The sequence below is a fragment of the Catharus ustulatus genome, chromosome 5 (genome assembly GCF_009819885.2).
Source record: "Catharus ustulatus isolate bCatUst1 chromosome 5, bCatUst1.pri.v2, whole genome shotgun sequence".
Lineage (NCBI taxonomy): Eukaryota > Metazoa > Chordata > Aves > Passeriformes > Turdidae > Catharus > Catharus ustulatus.
In genome coordinates this window covers 63402642-63416738 of record NC_046225.1, presented here as the reverse complement: position 1 = coordinate 63416738, position 14097 = coordinate 63402642, and the positions used below count along the sequence as shown (strand labels likewise).

General features: G+C 40.1%; 1 protein-coding gene across 2 annotated transcripts in view; it reads right to left on the bottom strand.

Annotated features, from left to right (window-relative positions):
• Positions 1-14097, bottom strand: part of EVC (EvC ciliary complex subunit 1) — a 50276-nt gene that overhangs the window by 6191 nt on the left and 29988 nt on the right. For both annotated transcript variants that reach the window (XM_033059473.2, XM_033059472.2), the window contains exons 12-16: positions 12426-12638; positions 5042-5151; positions 4266-4476; positions 1424-1630; positions 524-668 (exon numbers count right to left, since the gene is read on the bottom strand). In XM_033059473.2, coding sequence (XP_032915364.1) covers positions 524-668; positions 1424-1630; positions 4266-4476; positions 5042-5151; positions 12426-12638 — 886 coding nt within the window. The remainder of the gene's footprint in view (positions 1-523; positions 669-1423; positions 1631-4265; positions 4477-5041; positions 5152-12425; positions 12639-14097) is intronic.

Here is a 14097-nt window from a genome sequence, read left to right as displayed (position 1 = left end):
ACGGACAGGAAACTATTCTGGTAACTTTTGCATATGCTCACACTCTGTGACTGAGTGCTTATTTGCTGGCCAGGCTCCAGGCTCTCGTCCCTGAAGTCCTGCCTGGCAGCAAGGCTTGGACACACCTGACACACAGGACCCTGCACCACCCTTTTTAAATTAAACAGGAGGGAGCTGGATGGGTTTGTAACAGATCAGGGCTGTAACCATCATCTGGGGAGCATTCACCCTTTTCTGAACACTCAGAGAGGCTGACAGGCACCTCTCCTATCAACTGCACCATCAGGGAGCAGTCACTGGATGTACTGGGGGCGGGGCTGGGCTGGGCTGGGCTGGGCTGGGCTGGGCTGGCTGTGAGAGGGGAGGTACTCTCACTTTTGCTCCTGTGGCTGTGCCAGGCAGGCTAAATTCAAAATTACTAGGTCAAGGGATGCCAGCAGAAGCACAATCCTCTAGCCTTCTTACATTAAAGGAAAGTCACTGGGAGACAGAATTGTCTTATAGTTGTCAATACCATACGAACCTTGTAAGGATTTCAGATGCTGAAGCTTTTTTCCTTCATAGCCTTCTGTGATTTTTCCTAATTGCTGGTAGTAGTTTTGCACCAGTCTATTGATATTATTGCTGGTCCCATACACGCTCTCAACAGCAGATTCTACCAGTCTCTCCTGTATCACACAGTACAAGCCACAATTCATTTCTCAAGCCCAAAGTGTTCTGATCTGTTTAAAAATACCCCATACCTAATTTGGTATGTGCACACAAAATTGTGAATTTAAAATGTGGCATTAAAAATGGGGCAAACTGAGATACTGAAAACTGTGCAACATTTCAACATGAAAAATTATAGCAAAATCTTTCTAATTTGCCTCATTTCCATCTGGAAAGGGGTCATTCCCCTATCCATTCAATCTCTACAGTCAAGCCAACTGCCAGCAAAGCAAGGTAATCTATGTAAAGCTCTGCTGCGACTTTCCAATACACAGAAAATCCACTTTGGAAAAAAATTATTCATCTATGATGTTAGTTTTATTTTTAGTTTTATTTAATTATTAATCTGTGAATTAGTATTAAGCTATTATTATACAAACACTATCAATTATTCACAAACCCTTTATCAATAGATAACCGTCTCCATTTCTTATTCTTTTTGTTATTCTTTGCCATCAAGAGTTGTGACAATTTTTTTCCTGTTCCAGTGTTGACTTAATAAAACCTGGTTTTGCTGCTGTAGCAAATACTGTACTGCTACATAAGTGTTAGCTCGTACACACTTTGCAAATTATGCTCAGTTTTAACACAGGTCCTAACAGTCTTCTGCTGATACTTCCAGGCATAGGTTAATGCATACATTAAATTGCTTTCCATCCGTGCAAGGTAGCCCTTGTTTTGTCTGGAGAACTGCCATTGACCATTTCCATACCTTGAAGTCCTGTCCATCATCTGAACTCTTTTTTTCAGCTTCCCCTCTGGCACACTGCAGCAATGTCTGCCCAATCACCTGCTCCATGTGCTGCTGAAGAAACTGAAGAGCTTCTTGGATTTCTGTGACTAGCTGCTGGTGAAATTCTAAATTGGTTTCTTGTGTTTCTTCCTCAAGCTTCTCCTCCTCTTCACGAATGTGGGACTCCTGGTAATCAGACAGTAAGATAGCACTGCCATTTAAATATGTTAACAATTGTAGTCAGCTTTGCTTTGAAAGAAAGTCCTGCAACCATTCAGAATGTTGAGTAATTATAATAATATCATTTACAGAAGAAGTTTGTACAATCATTGAACACATTTGTCTTTGCAACAGAACTATAGCCTCTGTCATGAGATGTACAGTAAAAGTTGCATCCTGTCCTATTAGACACTTCCAAGTGATGTATTCACATGTATGTGAAATATCCTGAGTCCAGTAAGACATAACTGTGGATGCCTTGATAAACCGCACAGGAGCAAGGCAAGTACAGTTATGCACCAGGAATACTTGTACAGTTTATGTGGTCCACCTGAGAAAAACTTGGTTTGGTGGTACTTGGGAGTATAGCAAGGGTATTCCCTTGGAGTACCAATGGCCCTTAGGACAGGTCACAAAGCTGTGTAATAACACTTGAAAACCATTTCCACATCCTCTGGTGGTGAATTCTAAAGCTTCTCCACGTATTTCTTAATTTTGAACCTGCCATTCGGTAACATTGCTCCTTTCTTTCATTAGAAACATGTGAAAAATGGTTCTCTATTCACATATTTGATGCCAGTTTTAAAACCTGTGATATCCCAGATGACACCAATTTTTTAGGCTAGAGTTCAAGTCCTTTGAGATCTTTGGACTGTTCTTGCCTCCATTTTTGTGCATGGAAAGAGCACACTTTTCATCTAAGCTCTCTTTAGTGAACAGTAGTATCTGCTTACCACCATGGCTGTTCTGCCATCCTTAGGTGCAGTAGTCTGTCATAGATGGCCTTCTATTCTGTTGCTGATGCCTTTCTTATATTGATATACTCAGTTAAGGTAAATAATATTAAAATATTCTGGGAGATATGATAGTAGGTATTTGGAAATACAAAATGCAAGAAGGAAAAAGGAATTTATCTGTAGAAATATTCTTATTAATGCTGGGTTGTTCTGATGTTTTATTTATAGCTAAGACTTTTTTTTTGAGGTTTTTGAGAAAGTTGGAATGTCATTAAAATGTTTTTCACTTTTTTGAGAGATCCAATGTCATGTGATTATACCCAAGCTAGTATTCATTAGTCATTTTACATTCTATATGAAATCAATGGATAGACATGGCATTGTCCATAGTAAAAAAATGGCCCAAGCAAAAATTAAGTTTGGGTAAAACAACACAGTATGTCTAAAAATCTGGTGGAGTGTTTGTAAATTAACCTACTCCTGAATTACAGATTGGTTCTAGTTTTGGAGGTTGTTTGCAACATGTTTTTTCTCTCTTGAGTTTTCCCAATTCCACACCTATGCCCTACTTTTTCAGCAGCAAGAATCTTACATGCAGATTTTTAGGCACTTCCTTGTGAGATGGGTTTTAGCTGGATTTGGAAAGAGGCTGTAATGGAGAGAGGCCAAAGGAACATTAATACCTGAGGACATTTCATTTTCCTTAGGGAACCCAGTAATTGCATCAATTAATGTCTCCATTTGAGCTAAGTGAGAGGGAGTAGTGGACAGCAAGAGGAATGCAGTGATATGTATTTGTATTTTATTATTTTGCATTTTACTTCTTCTGAAGGTTAGTAAGTTTTTCAGAATTTCACACTTAAAAGAAACTGCTACAACTGACATGAAAATGGCAGGACACAAATTTTCCTTATTCCTCTTCCATGTGGAGACTGAGGGTTTGTGTTATGCAAATCAAAATTAAAGGGGTACAGAGTTTTACCTCTCAGCTAATTACACAGCAACAGCATGGAGCATAGAGCTGCAAAGTATTTGATGGGTTCAAGCCATATGTGCAGCAGCAGTGGGCTGGGCAGAGCTACCACTGACATCTGCTGGGAGGGCTGTCTGAGGCTGAAATATGAAATGTGGTGCTGTTCTACATATATATCCAATGCAGGTAATTAAATAGCCAACAACATTTAACAGATCAACACTAAGAACCAGTCATGAATGGCTGTGAAAATTACCTATGGGAACATCATGTCTAAAAATCCCCTAAACTTTCTTTTGTCTTCTTGACCTACAGCAACCAGATAAATTGGGAGGACTGGGAATGGATGCTGATCTTCTTACAGACAGAGAGAAAAAAATAAGGAAAAATTATGACAGTATGGAAGAACTTGCTTGGTGTGGTAGAAGTAAGGATTTCCCCTAACACTTCAGGAAGAACTTTTCATGTGCATATTACGATCCCCAGCAGAATTAATAGGAACTTCTCTTATCATGAAGCAGTAGCTTTACAGAAGTCCTTTATACATGATGGCATCCTTGCCTTCTTGCATTAGCATTTTCATATAAATAAATTGCTAAATAAGCTTGCTAGGATAACACGTATCACAGATGGCTATACACTCATAAATACACTCCATAAGGCATAAGGGATTTTACAATGTCTGCCCAAACTACAACAGGCACACTCAGGGACCTCCTATGCCAGCAGTGTGTGCATTTTTGACAGGGAAGATTTTTCTTTCTCCTTGGAGCTTGAACTTTTTTGGTGTTTTGGGTGGTTTAGATCTGCCATGGCTACTTCTAATGACAAATATCACAGTGTATGAGAGCTCTGGAGACAACCCATGTGGACACTGTGACACTGTACCTACCACTGCCTTCTGTAACTGCCACTGGTCCTCATCTTGGCACAGGGAGGATCCCTTCTGCAGGGTGTGTTGCTCTCTCAGCTCCTGAAGTGAGCTCTTCTTTCTGGACAGTCTCATGCACGCCAGGGCTGCCATTCCAACTCTTCGGAAGGTTAACCTTCTAAGTACTGAACACAGCAGGAGTCGGTGCTTTTGCAATATATAGCTAACAGACCTGCAAAAAGGACCATTCAAAATCCATCAGTCAAGCTGCTTGCTGGTTTGGTACACTTGTGTTCAGCAAAGTCATTGCTAAAAGGTGACAGGAGTTATTCTTCACTCTGTGCAATGTGTTTTTGTATAAAGCATGCCTTGGAAAGCTGCTCAGGTACAAAGAATGGGTACTGCTGTGTTACACCTCTAGTTCTGTCACAACTAAGTTAAAATGAAAACAGAAGTAAAACAGTTAAATAACCATCTATATGTTGTTGGAATTAACATTTTATCTTGCAGAAAATGCAACTCCACTGTGACATAGGGAGTGCAGAGAGGCTGGTTCAAGACTAGAAACCACTCAAAAAACACAGCAGATACTCACAAAGCACACCAGTGACAAATCATATAAGATTATTTTTTCTAATTTCTGCGAGTCATGATATATCTATTTGCTAAAAATTTCTTGTCTGAAGGTGCTAATAATCCCTCCACACTGCTTTCCACAATGTAATGTACACAAGTTTTTATCTGGGCCTGCAGCAATGAAGTTTTACCCCACTGCTCACTGATGAAACTGTGCTTACACATCACTGAGGCATCCTATTCTGCTTACGACACCTTGAATTATCTTCTCTTGCTTCTCAGACAGGTGCTTTTGCATCACAGCAGACAGAGCATATTCCGTTATCCAGAGCTAAAAGCAGGAAAAATAATTGCAAATATAAGATACTCTGATTTCAGCCAGTCACTGTGTAAAGAAACAACGGTTTATTTTGCTTAAAAAAATCATCCCTTGCTTTCAAAAACAAACTCATGCTGAATTAAAATTACTCTACTTATGAGTAGGTTATTAAATTATCAAAATCTTAAAATTCACTGAAAATAAAATTTTGTACTGTTTTAGATCAGCCCTGAGCTGTGTCTCCAACAGATTTTTTGATTTCAGCAATAGAGAGACAAGGAAAAAATAACAAAACTGGCACAAAGTACTGCATTGACTCTTATCAGCAGGTTGCAGTAGGTTTTTATTTTGTTTATGTCTTTTCACTGGTAAAGAATGTAGTTTTTATTTTCACTGAACAAAATAAAGATATCATCTTCCATCACACTTCTGTCATAGTAAACACTGCTAATAGTTGGAAAATGGAGATTATGTGATAAATATATGGACTGCAAGTTTACAGCTCCTTCACGGTGATATTTAGATTGAAGAATTTAATCTTTAAATGAATTTTGATGGATTTGCCATTAGACTGTAAAGTTTTGAAGATATGGACTTAAGATTTTGTTCAGTATGTTGCCAGTATGTAAGGAATAGTAAGTCATAAGCTGAAATATTCACAACTCTTCCAACTCTTCGCAATATTCCAACTCTTACTATAAGATGAAGAGTACATTTTAGGTTGAATAAAAGCAGCTGAATAAAAGCAGGTTACCTGCTGACATATCCAGAGCCCTAAATGAAATATAATACCCAGGGTGTCTGACTGTTTCACTTTGTGTTCCAGCATCATTCAGAATACGAGTGGCTAAATTTTCAATTATGGCAGACAGGTAGGTTTCAGTAGATCAGTATGTCCAGCAAAGGATTAGATGTAATAAGATGCAACAATAGATGTTCTCCTGGTTGCAGCTTAGTGTGGTGTGGGCACATCCAAGTTGTTATTCTATACCACCCACATCATAAATGTGGGAGTGGTTTTGGGGTGAAAATGAGCACACCCCTCAGAAGCAGGCACCATTTTGCCCCTCTCTCTCGACCAGGAAGGTGTCAGCATCAGCCCCTGCAGATCCAACCCCATCAGCACCCCTACTCCCCCTCGTGTTTTCTCTGGATCTCAGCTACAGGACTTGGTGCTGAAGGGACAGCGGCAACAACAGCAGGACTGAACCAACAGAGCCAGGGCAGAGGATGCCATGGGGGAAGGACTGGTGGGACTGAACCCCAGCCCAGTGGAGGGGAGCCCCACTGACAACAGCTGAGCTGAGCCTTGGCCAGCTGAGCAGAGCTGAAAGGAGGTGGCAGAATGGTTGGCAAAGCGTTAGTGACCTGCAGGACCAGTGCAGTGGGGCAGGAGAAACAGCAGCACAGAAACCTGTGCAGAACTGAGCCCAGCAAAGCAGTGGTGCAGCCTGGCTCAGGGGACTTATTTGTCACTCGCTTTCATTGTTTCAGGCTGGCAGGTGTGGGAAATGTTAGCCATGGACGTTCCCCTGCCATCCTGCCTTTGTTCCTGATGGCCACGTGGGCACTGAGTGGGAATGGTCTCCATATTACCTTTGTCTGGGGAAGCGAAGTGGACAAGACCTACAGGGAGAATCCACCATCTGTTTGTTTCTTCCCAATGGTGAACAACTTTTTGCTGGGTAAAAAACCTTCTCTTTTTGTATACCTTTGCTATTAATATTGCTGTTGTTATTGTGCATTTCTTACTCTATGGCTTTGTGCTTCAGTAAATTGTTATCTCAACCCAGTCTCTGCTTTTGCCACTCCCTTACTGGAACAGGCAGGGAAAGGGGAATGGTTCATTTGCAGTTTAGTTTCCATCTGGTGCTAAAACCAGCACAAATGTATAATTGCACAATTGCTAGTGTTAGAAATCAGGAGTGGCACTGGTCCTCTCTGCTGGATATGAGTTTTTTCATTGAGAAGCAGTGATCTGAGCAGGAGAGAGGCTTTCTCTGTGAGCACAGAATGAACTCCCCTGGGAAGTGCAGAGAACATAAGAAACCTTGTCATCTCAGGCTTCAAAATAAAAATGTATTTCTTTCATGGCTAGTGCCTTCTCTGTAGAATACACAGTGACACATCTAACTGACCTCTCTTCATGTAGAAAACCTTACCAAAACACATGTTCCTGAGCAGGATGCCTGACAAGGATGGGCAGGCAGTCAACAACAAGTGACAGATGGAAAGAGTGCAGCTGAGCATGAGAAGTACAGCCCAAAAGACTGCATGGCACGGGAGACCCACTAGGCTGCTCTTGGCAAGAGCCTCAGATGTACCTGTGCAGCCAGATCTCAACTGATCTGAGTTTAGGTGAGTCTGATTATCACAGAGCACAACTGAGCACAGTGTCTTCTCTGATTGCACGCTGCAAGCAGCAAATTAAGGTCTATCAGGTCTCCAGGTATCATCATGACAGATGGCAAAGACTTGCTTGAAGTAATAATTGTTATCAGCATTTCTCTTTAGCAGCTCTGTGGATACAGCTCCTGGTGTTTCACACCTCTCTGCACACAGATCCATCACATTATGTACTTCAATGTCTCTTTCAGCAATTAAAAGAAAGTCTGAAAATGACCTTTTACTTTCTGGAAGCAATTTTGTTTCCAATGAGAGATTGGCTGTGGTTCAGATGTGGGTTTCCATAATTTTGGAGACCTCATTATTTACTGAGAAGTTGCTTTTGAAGGGCAAGTCAAACAGCATGAGAGCATATATTACCAAGAGACAGAACACAGGAGATGATATCTGAATTACAACTGGAATGGCAAATGACATAATAGTGCAGCCAAGAACCCAAAATATAGCACCTCACTTGCTATCAGTATATCCTATCACTGTCAGTGATAACAATGACGGCGCTTCTTGTAGTTGTTCTTTACTTCTGTTTATGAAGAAACAGTCTAGTTCTGTAGTAGTAAAAAATTCTTTCTAAAGAATGAGTCACCTTTTCCATTAAGAGTGCATTTGAGGTAATCCATATGCAGAATTTATAAAATGTCTCTTCACCTCCCTGAGACCAATGGGAAACTGAGAATACAGCATAAATTCCTCCAGCACATAGCTATTAAACTCAACAGTAAAAGTACCTCAGTCGTGTAAGTAGTAAAAGAACAAGAGGAAAGGTGGGGGAATTATTACACATTCATGATGAGAGGATAAATAAGGAAGACTGAGAGTTAGACCAAATACTAAACCAGTGTTTTGTCTCAAAAAGGTCATTAGGAAGATGATCAAGATAGAAAGGATCAGCTGGAACAAACAGGATATTGTATGTTTAATTGGAAACAACACCTAGGCAGCTCACTGGGATGGGCTAGCAGAGCTGGGTATTTTCCACCTCCACAACATATGAAGACCTTACACAGAGAGGCAGAAATGTGACACCAAAGATTCTCTGGAAATATTGAGGCTGCTGGCATGTGGCTGAAAACCAGCAAAACAGGGACAACTACTTCTTCAGGCCAGGTGGCAAGGTCAGGCTTTGTGCTTGCACCAATACCCCAATGTTGGGTCAAGTCACCAGGCATGTCTCCAAGCTTTCCTGTTCTTGGGAATCGCCTTACCTTGTTCAAAGAAAGGTTACATGGAGGGGACAAATTCATGCTGCTGCACAGACTTGGCAGCTGGAACAGAGCTCAGGCTCTCTGATTCCTGCATTCAACCAGTAAAACCAGTGACAAAAGTATGGTAAGTGCGGGAGTAAAGCTCTAAGAAATGTCTGACTTCTCAAAGTGTTATTCCAATTGCTATGAAAAAATAAACCAGAGAAAGTGATAAAATGCACACTATGTCAAAACTGGTAAGCAGGTGCCAGTTCATCTTTCTGGGTATCAAGCAATGACATGGGAATGGATGGAAATCTCATCCCCTTTCTATTCTGTGGGCTTCCAAATGTTTTGCTTCTTGGTCACAAGTCCATTACAAGATCTTCTGAAGCGCTGCTGAGGTTAAGTATTACTCTCTGGCAATAAAAGTGAGGAATATGCCTCTCCTTTCTGTTTTGACATTTTTAGCACAGATTATTCAGGGAATGAAAGGAAAGTGATTTCTCTGTTTTGGCCTGTAGATGGAGTGCAATGCACACTGACTGCCTAGTGAGTCTCAGCCTGGTGCAGGAGCCTGCTCCTGAAACTGCTCTGTACAGAAATCATGAGTTAGGGACTATGTGGGAAAATGCTTAAAATTTATTTTCTTTAGTCATTTATTCCCAGCCTCACTCATAGTCTCAAGCCTACAAGGCAAAGTTATATATGAAACTGATTTTTTTTCTTTTCTGTTGTAAAAGTGACTATTTTCAACCAAAGGACGTCACATGTATAAACGCTAGGAGAGATCATCTAAAAAAAAGGTGGTTCAAGTAAAAGGGAAAAATGTCTATTAGAGCCACTTTGAAAAGCACACATAAATACCCTAGTGAAAAATCTTCTGGTGTTAAGATTTCCCAAACCAGTAAAGCAGGTGACTGTGTAACTCTTAGCATAACACATTTACTGAGAGGCAAATGAAAGATATATCTCCTGCTGCAAAATGCCTGACAATTTAAAAGGCTGTCAATATGACTGTTGATTCATGGATCTATTGTCCAACCCAGTACTCTAACATTTATGGGATCTCCCAAATGACATAATCACCTGGCACAACGGTCCAATATCTTCTTCTTAAGGTGGAAACCAAGTGTTTGTTTTTGTAGGATGCAACTGTCAGCTTATTGCTTAAATGCTTTTTATAGTAGGAAAGGGACAAGAAATGCACTTTGCATTTGAACATAATATAATGGGTTGTGAAGTTTTTCAGACTCATGAAAATTTGCCAGTCTAGCTTTGGTGGAATAGCTATCTCCCAGCATGCTCTCTTTGGAGATAAATCAGATTTTTTTCCAACTAAAATCCTTTCCAAAAAGCCACAAGCATTAAGTTAAAAAAGATACTTAGGCTCCTGCACAGAACATTGTCTTGAGGAATCCCAAGACAAATTTCTCACTAAGAGTAACTCTTACCTCTTCTTGGAATTTATCTTGGAGAATCTCTTGTCCTTAGGACAGCTCTGTCTGCCACTCAGGAAATTTTTGCATTGAATAAAGCCCAGAGCAGTGCTGAGTCAGAGACCAATGGGAGAGCTCTGTCACTGCTGTCATTGTTAATTCCTCTATAGCTATATACCTCAGTAATTACTGTTAATGATGTCAGCAAACACATGATTATTTTATTTATTTTTTTACTTTTTTTCCAGCTAGGAAGTCATCTGCTTTCCATTATGCATGCTAGGGTACACAAAGTGTTTGAAAGTCAATTTGCTAATTCAAATAACCTGTACTTGGGCATGACCAGAACACCTGAATTCACATACAAGGAATCTGTCACACAGTGCTGCCCAAACACCCATTATCTAGCAGCTGAGTGCTGGAGATGAACTAATCCTTTAAATCCTTTGAGAAAAATTCCCAGGGTATTGTTTCTCCACTCAACAGGGTGCCCAATGATAGCAACAGAGGAATGTACAAACAGCATTTTTGCACCAAAACATCAGACTTGAGATGCTACCCCCTGTGATGAGTCTCGTACGTGTTAAACACATCCTCTCCAGCCCTGAGCAATGGCTGAGGTTCAGTGGGACAGTGGAAAGGCCACAGCAGAGGTGCCCTAATGTGCACTCTGACATGACATTACTCTTAAATTGCACATCAGAATCTCCTGCTTCTCTGTGGTTTTTATGACGGCGAATACCACACGTTGCTTAGGGCTCTATGTGCTATGAGATGAGCTTGAAGTTCACCTACCAGAGCAGGCTATCAGGCCATGCACATACAAGGACAGGCAATTTGTGCACCATTCATGAATGTGAAAATGAACAGCAAGGTTTAAACTTGACAATTCAATCTTTGATAAAATTTTATCCTTGATAAAAAGAGGCAAAATAATTTAAAAAAAAAAAAAAAAAAAGGAGGTCAGACATTGCAGCCAACAGTCCTGGAAAATACAAATGTAACTAAGCATGTGAGCAGACCCACTGGCATCAGTGGTTTGCCCTAAGCACAGTTTAGTTTAGTTTTCAGTTTGCCAGATAACCCTGTGACAACAAAACACTAAAACAGAATTGTTTTGCAAAACAGGTCAGTTACAATAAAGGAAATATTAAAAGATCAGGAAGGTGCATGTTGCATAACTCCAGATTAAGGAAAATATAGAAGAAAAAAAGGAAATGACTCAGAAATTTTCAATGAAAAATTTTACTTTTGTATTTCCAAGGGTGTTCTAAATCCACTGGTTAGCAAACAACTCTACCAGATTTAGTAGGAAGCCCACAGTTTCCTGAATCACAGTGCTTTACAGTGGAATCCTAAATATGAGTGGGTGAAAGAGTTGAACACCTTAATGCAGTTTGCAATAATTAGGGACTTGCTCAGCAACTCATTAACCATGTACTGGATTGTCTAGGCACTTCATAGAATGAGCAAGGGAAAATATGATTCTACAAGTGTTAAAGAAATCTGCCAACCTTTAATTTAAAAAGCTCCAACTACTCCATACATTGCAGCACACAACATTTAGGAAAGGACACACCTTCTTTGACTAAGCTGTGTTAGAAGCAGTGTTAACAGAGACTAGCACTGTATGAATAAATTGAAGGTATATTTGAGCCCCAGACTGATGATAAAATCATTTGTCTCAGCATTTACTCTTGTTATCTCCTCTGGTGTCAATGCCCCCTATAGTGGACACACACAGAGCAGGAAAGATGGATGTGTTTTTTCACCTTTGAAGAGCAGAGTAAGTTTATAAATGTAAGCATCATATGTTTCCAGTTATTATAGCATTAATGCATAAAAATTAGTCCGAAATATCTGTCATTGCAAGGCTTCCTTTGTAAACTGTATTTATACATACCCTCTCCAAACAGACCTAGTGAAGGTTTTGTTTGAACTGTTTCTGTAGATGCCAAGAGTTGAGGACATCAGAGAACAGCCTTGCCAGAAAGTGTTTATGTGCTGACAAAGCTGTCAAACACTGTGGACAGATGTTCAGTAATTACTCTCTGACTCCTCCATGCAAGCCTACATGCACAGCATACACATTCACTCCATTCTGCAGGTAAAACTGCTCCTCCTCAGCCTAGAGCTGTGTCTGGATCAGACTACATATTTATACACTAAACACTTCTCAGAGGTAAGTATCTTAATAACTTTTTTCTGTATCCCATTTTTTAGACACTGAGATCTCAAAAGATAACATGGATCTTACTTCTTTTTCTTGCAATAGTTGTTCCTGGAAAAGCTTCCAGCGTCTCTGGCGGTGGTTCTCCCATTTCTCCAGCTGAGGAACCAAATTCTCCTGCCATTCCTCTTTCAGAAGCTCACATTCTCTTACAGAGAGGCTGGTCACCACAGGCAGGGTCTGAAGAAACAGCTCTGTCACCAACTCTGCTAAAGCATGGGAAGCCTTAGAGTACAGCTCCTAACAGAGGGACAGAAAGGAACAGAGAGAAACAGGTGACAAAAGGAAGCCCCAGCCCTTTGGAGTTGTTTCCCTGAATGTTCCATGACTAATGTCAGAGAGGGAACCATGTGAATACACTGGGCTGGTGACCAAATCCTAGAGCTAAAATCCAATGCCACTAAGGCTTGAGTTAAAAAGACCAGCTTTTATAGATAAAACAACTGAAATGTTTTGGTTCAAGCTTCACAAGGCATTTAAAATGCAACAGTGGCAAGAGCACGTGAGACCCTGTGCCCTAACTGTTGCTCACATATGATTGCAGTAGAAAAGAATATCTTGTTTTACTGGCTATAGTGATGTGTTATAAAAACACCTACTTGCTGTAGAAACAATCTGGTGTAGCACAACACCTCACAGCACATTTTCTCAGCTGCTGATAAGAAATGAATGAAGAAAGAGGGAAGAGTTAAAAGGGATGGTATGGCCTTTCGCTAGACAAAAGTGACATTAATCATGTCAGTAGTTGGTATTTCAAAATATAACATTCTTCAGAACAGAATTATTCAAATTCATTCTGATGCAGAATAGTTTCAAGCCTAGGAAAACAAACATCTTCTGGTAGTTTTAACGAAACTAGTCCCATATGAACAGTTTTTAATTGCTGAGGTTGTTTCACTCACACAAAGCTTTGGGGTGATTTTTTCAGATGGCATCCAAGCTACAAACTCTGTTCTAGTTTCACTGTCAAATACACAGTGGTGATAGGAGCTGTTTTGGCAAACTTAGTGCCACTTGAGATAATTCCTAGGGAGAAGGAGTGCGGACAGGTAGCTTTCCCAGCTGAAAAGGGGACAAAACCACACTGGAAAGTCACATGGACACTGCAGTATTCCTGCAGGATGAGCTATTTTTGTGTGAGTTCCGCATGATCCTGCCAGTCCAAAAAGCTTTACTGCCTAGCTGGGCTTGCTTTCATTGCAAACCAGTGTTATTGCTCTTGAAAAAACATATTTCTTTCTTTTCTTTAAAATACTGGTAGTATTTTAAAAACTCTTTTAAAGATTCCTGTTAAAAGAACAAGTCAGGTCTTCTAGATTCTGTCTTCTTTTAAATACAATTACAATTACAATTTCTTAGATGATCAAAATCTAGAACTTCTCAATACAAACACAGGGATATTTATTTAGATGTAAATATGCTTGTCTGCGGCTCATAAGCAACAAAAGTTCTTGTGGAATTTTTTTTTTTGAGGGGGCATACGCTGCTATAATGTACTATTGTGTAAGAGCCCATTCCAACTGCTAGATATTGAATTATAAAATGTAAAATACTAAAAAATTATAATTTAAAAAACTCCACAAAAACCAAAAGAGAATGTTAAAGTGCAAGGACAGTAACTCAGAAATAAAGACCAGAACTTAGGTTGAATGTGAAATATAGTTCTGTGCCCCCATAATGATACATTTGGGGTTCATGT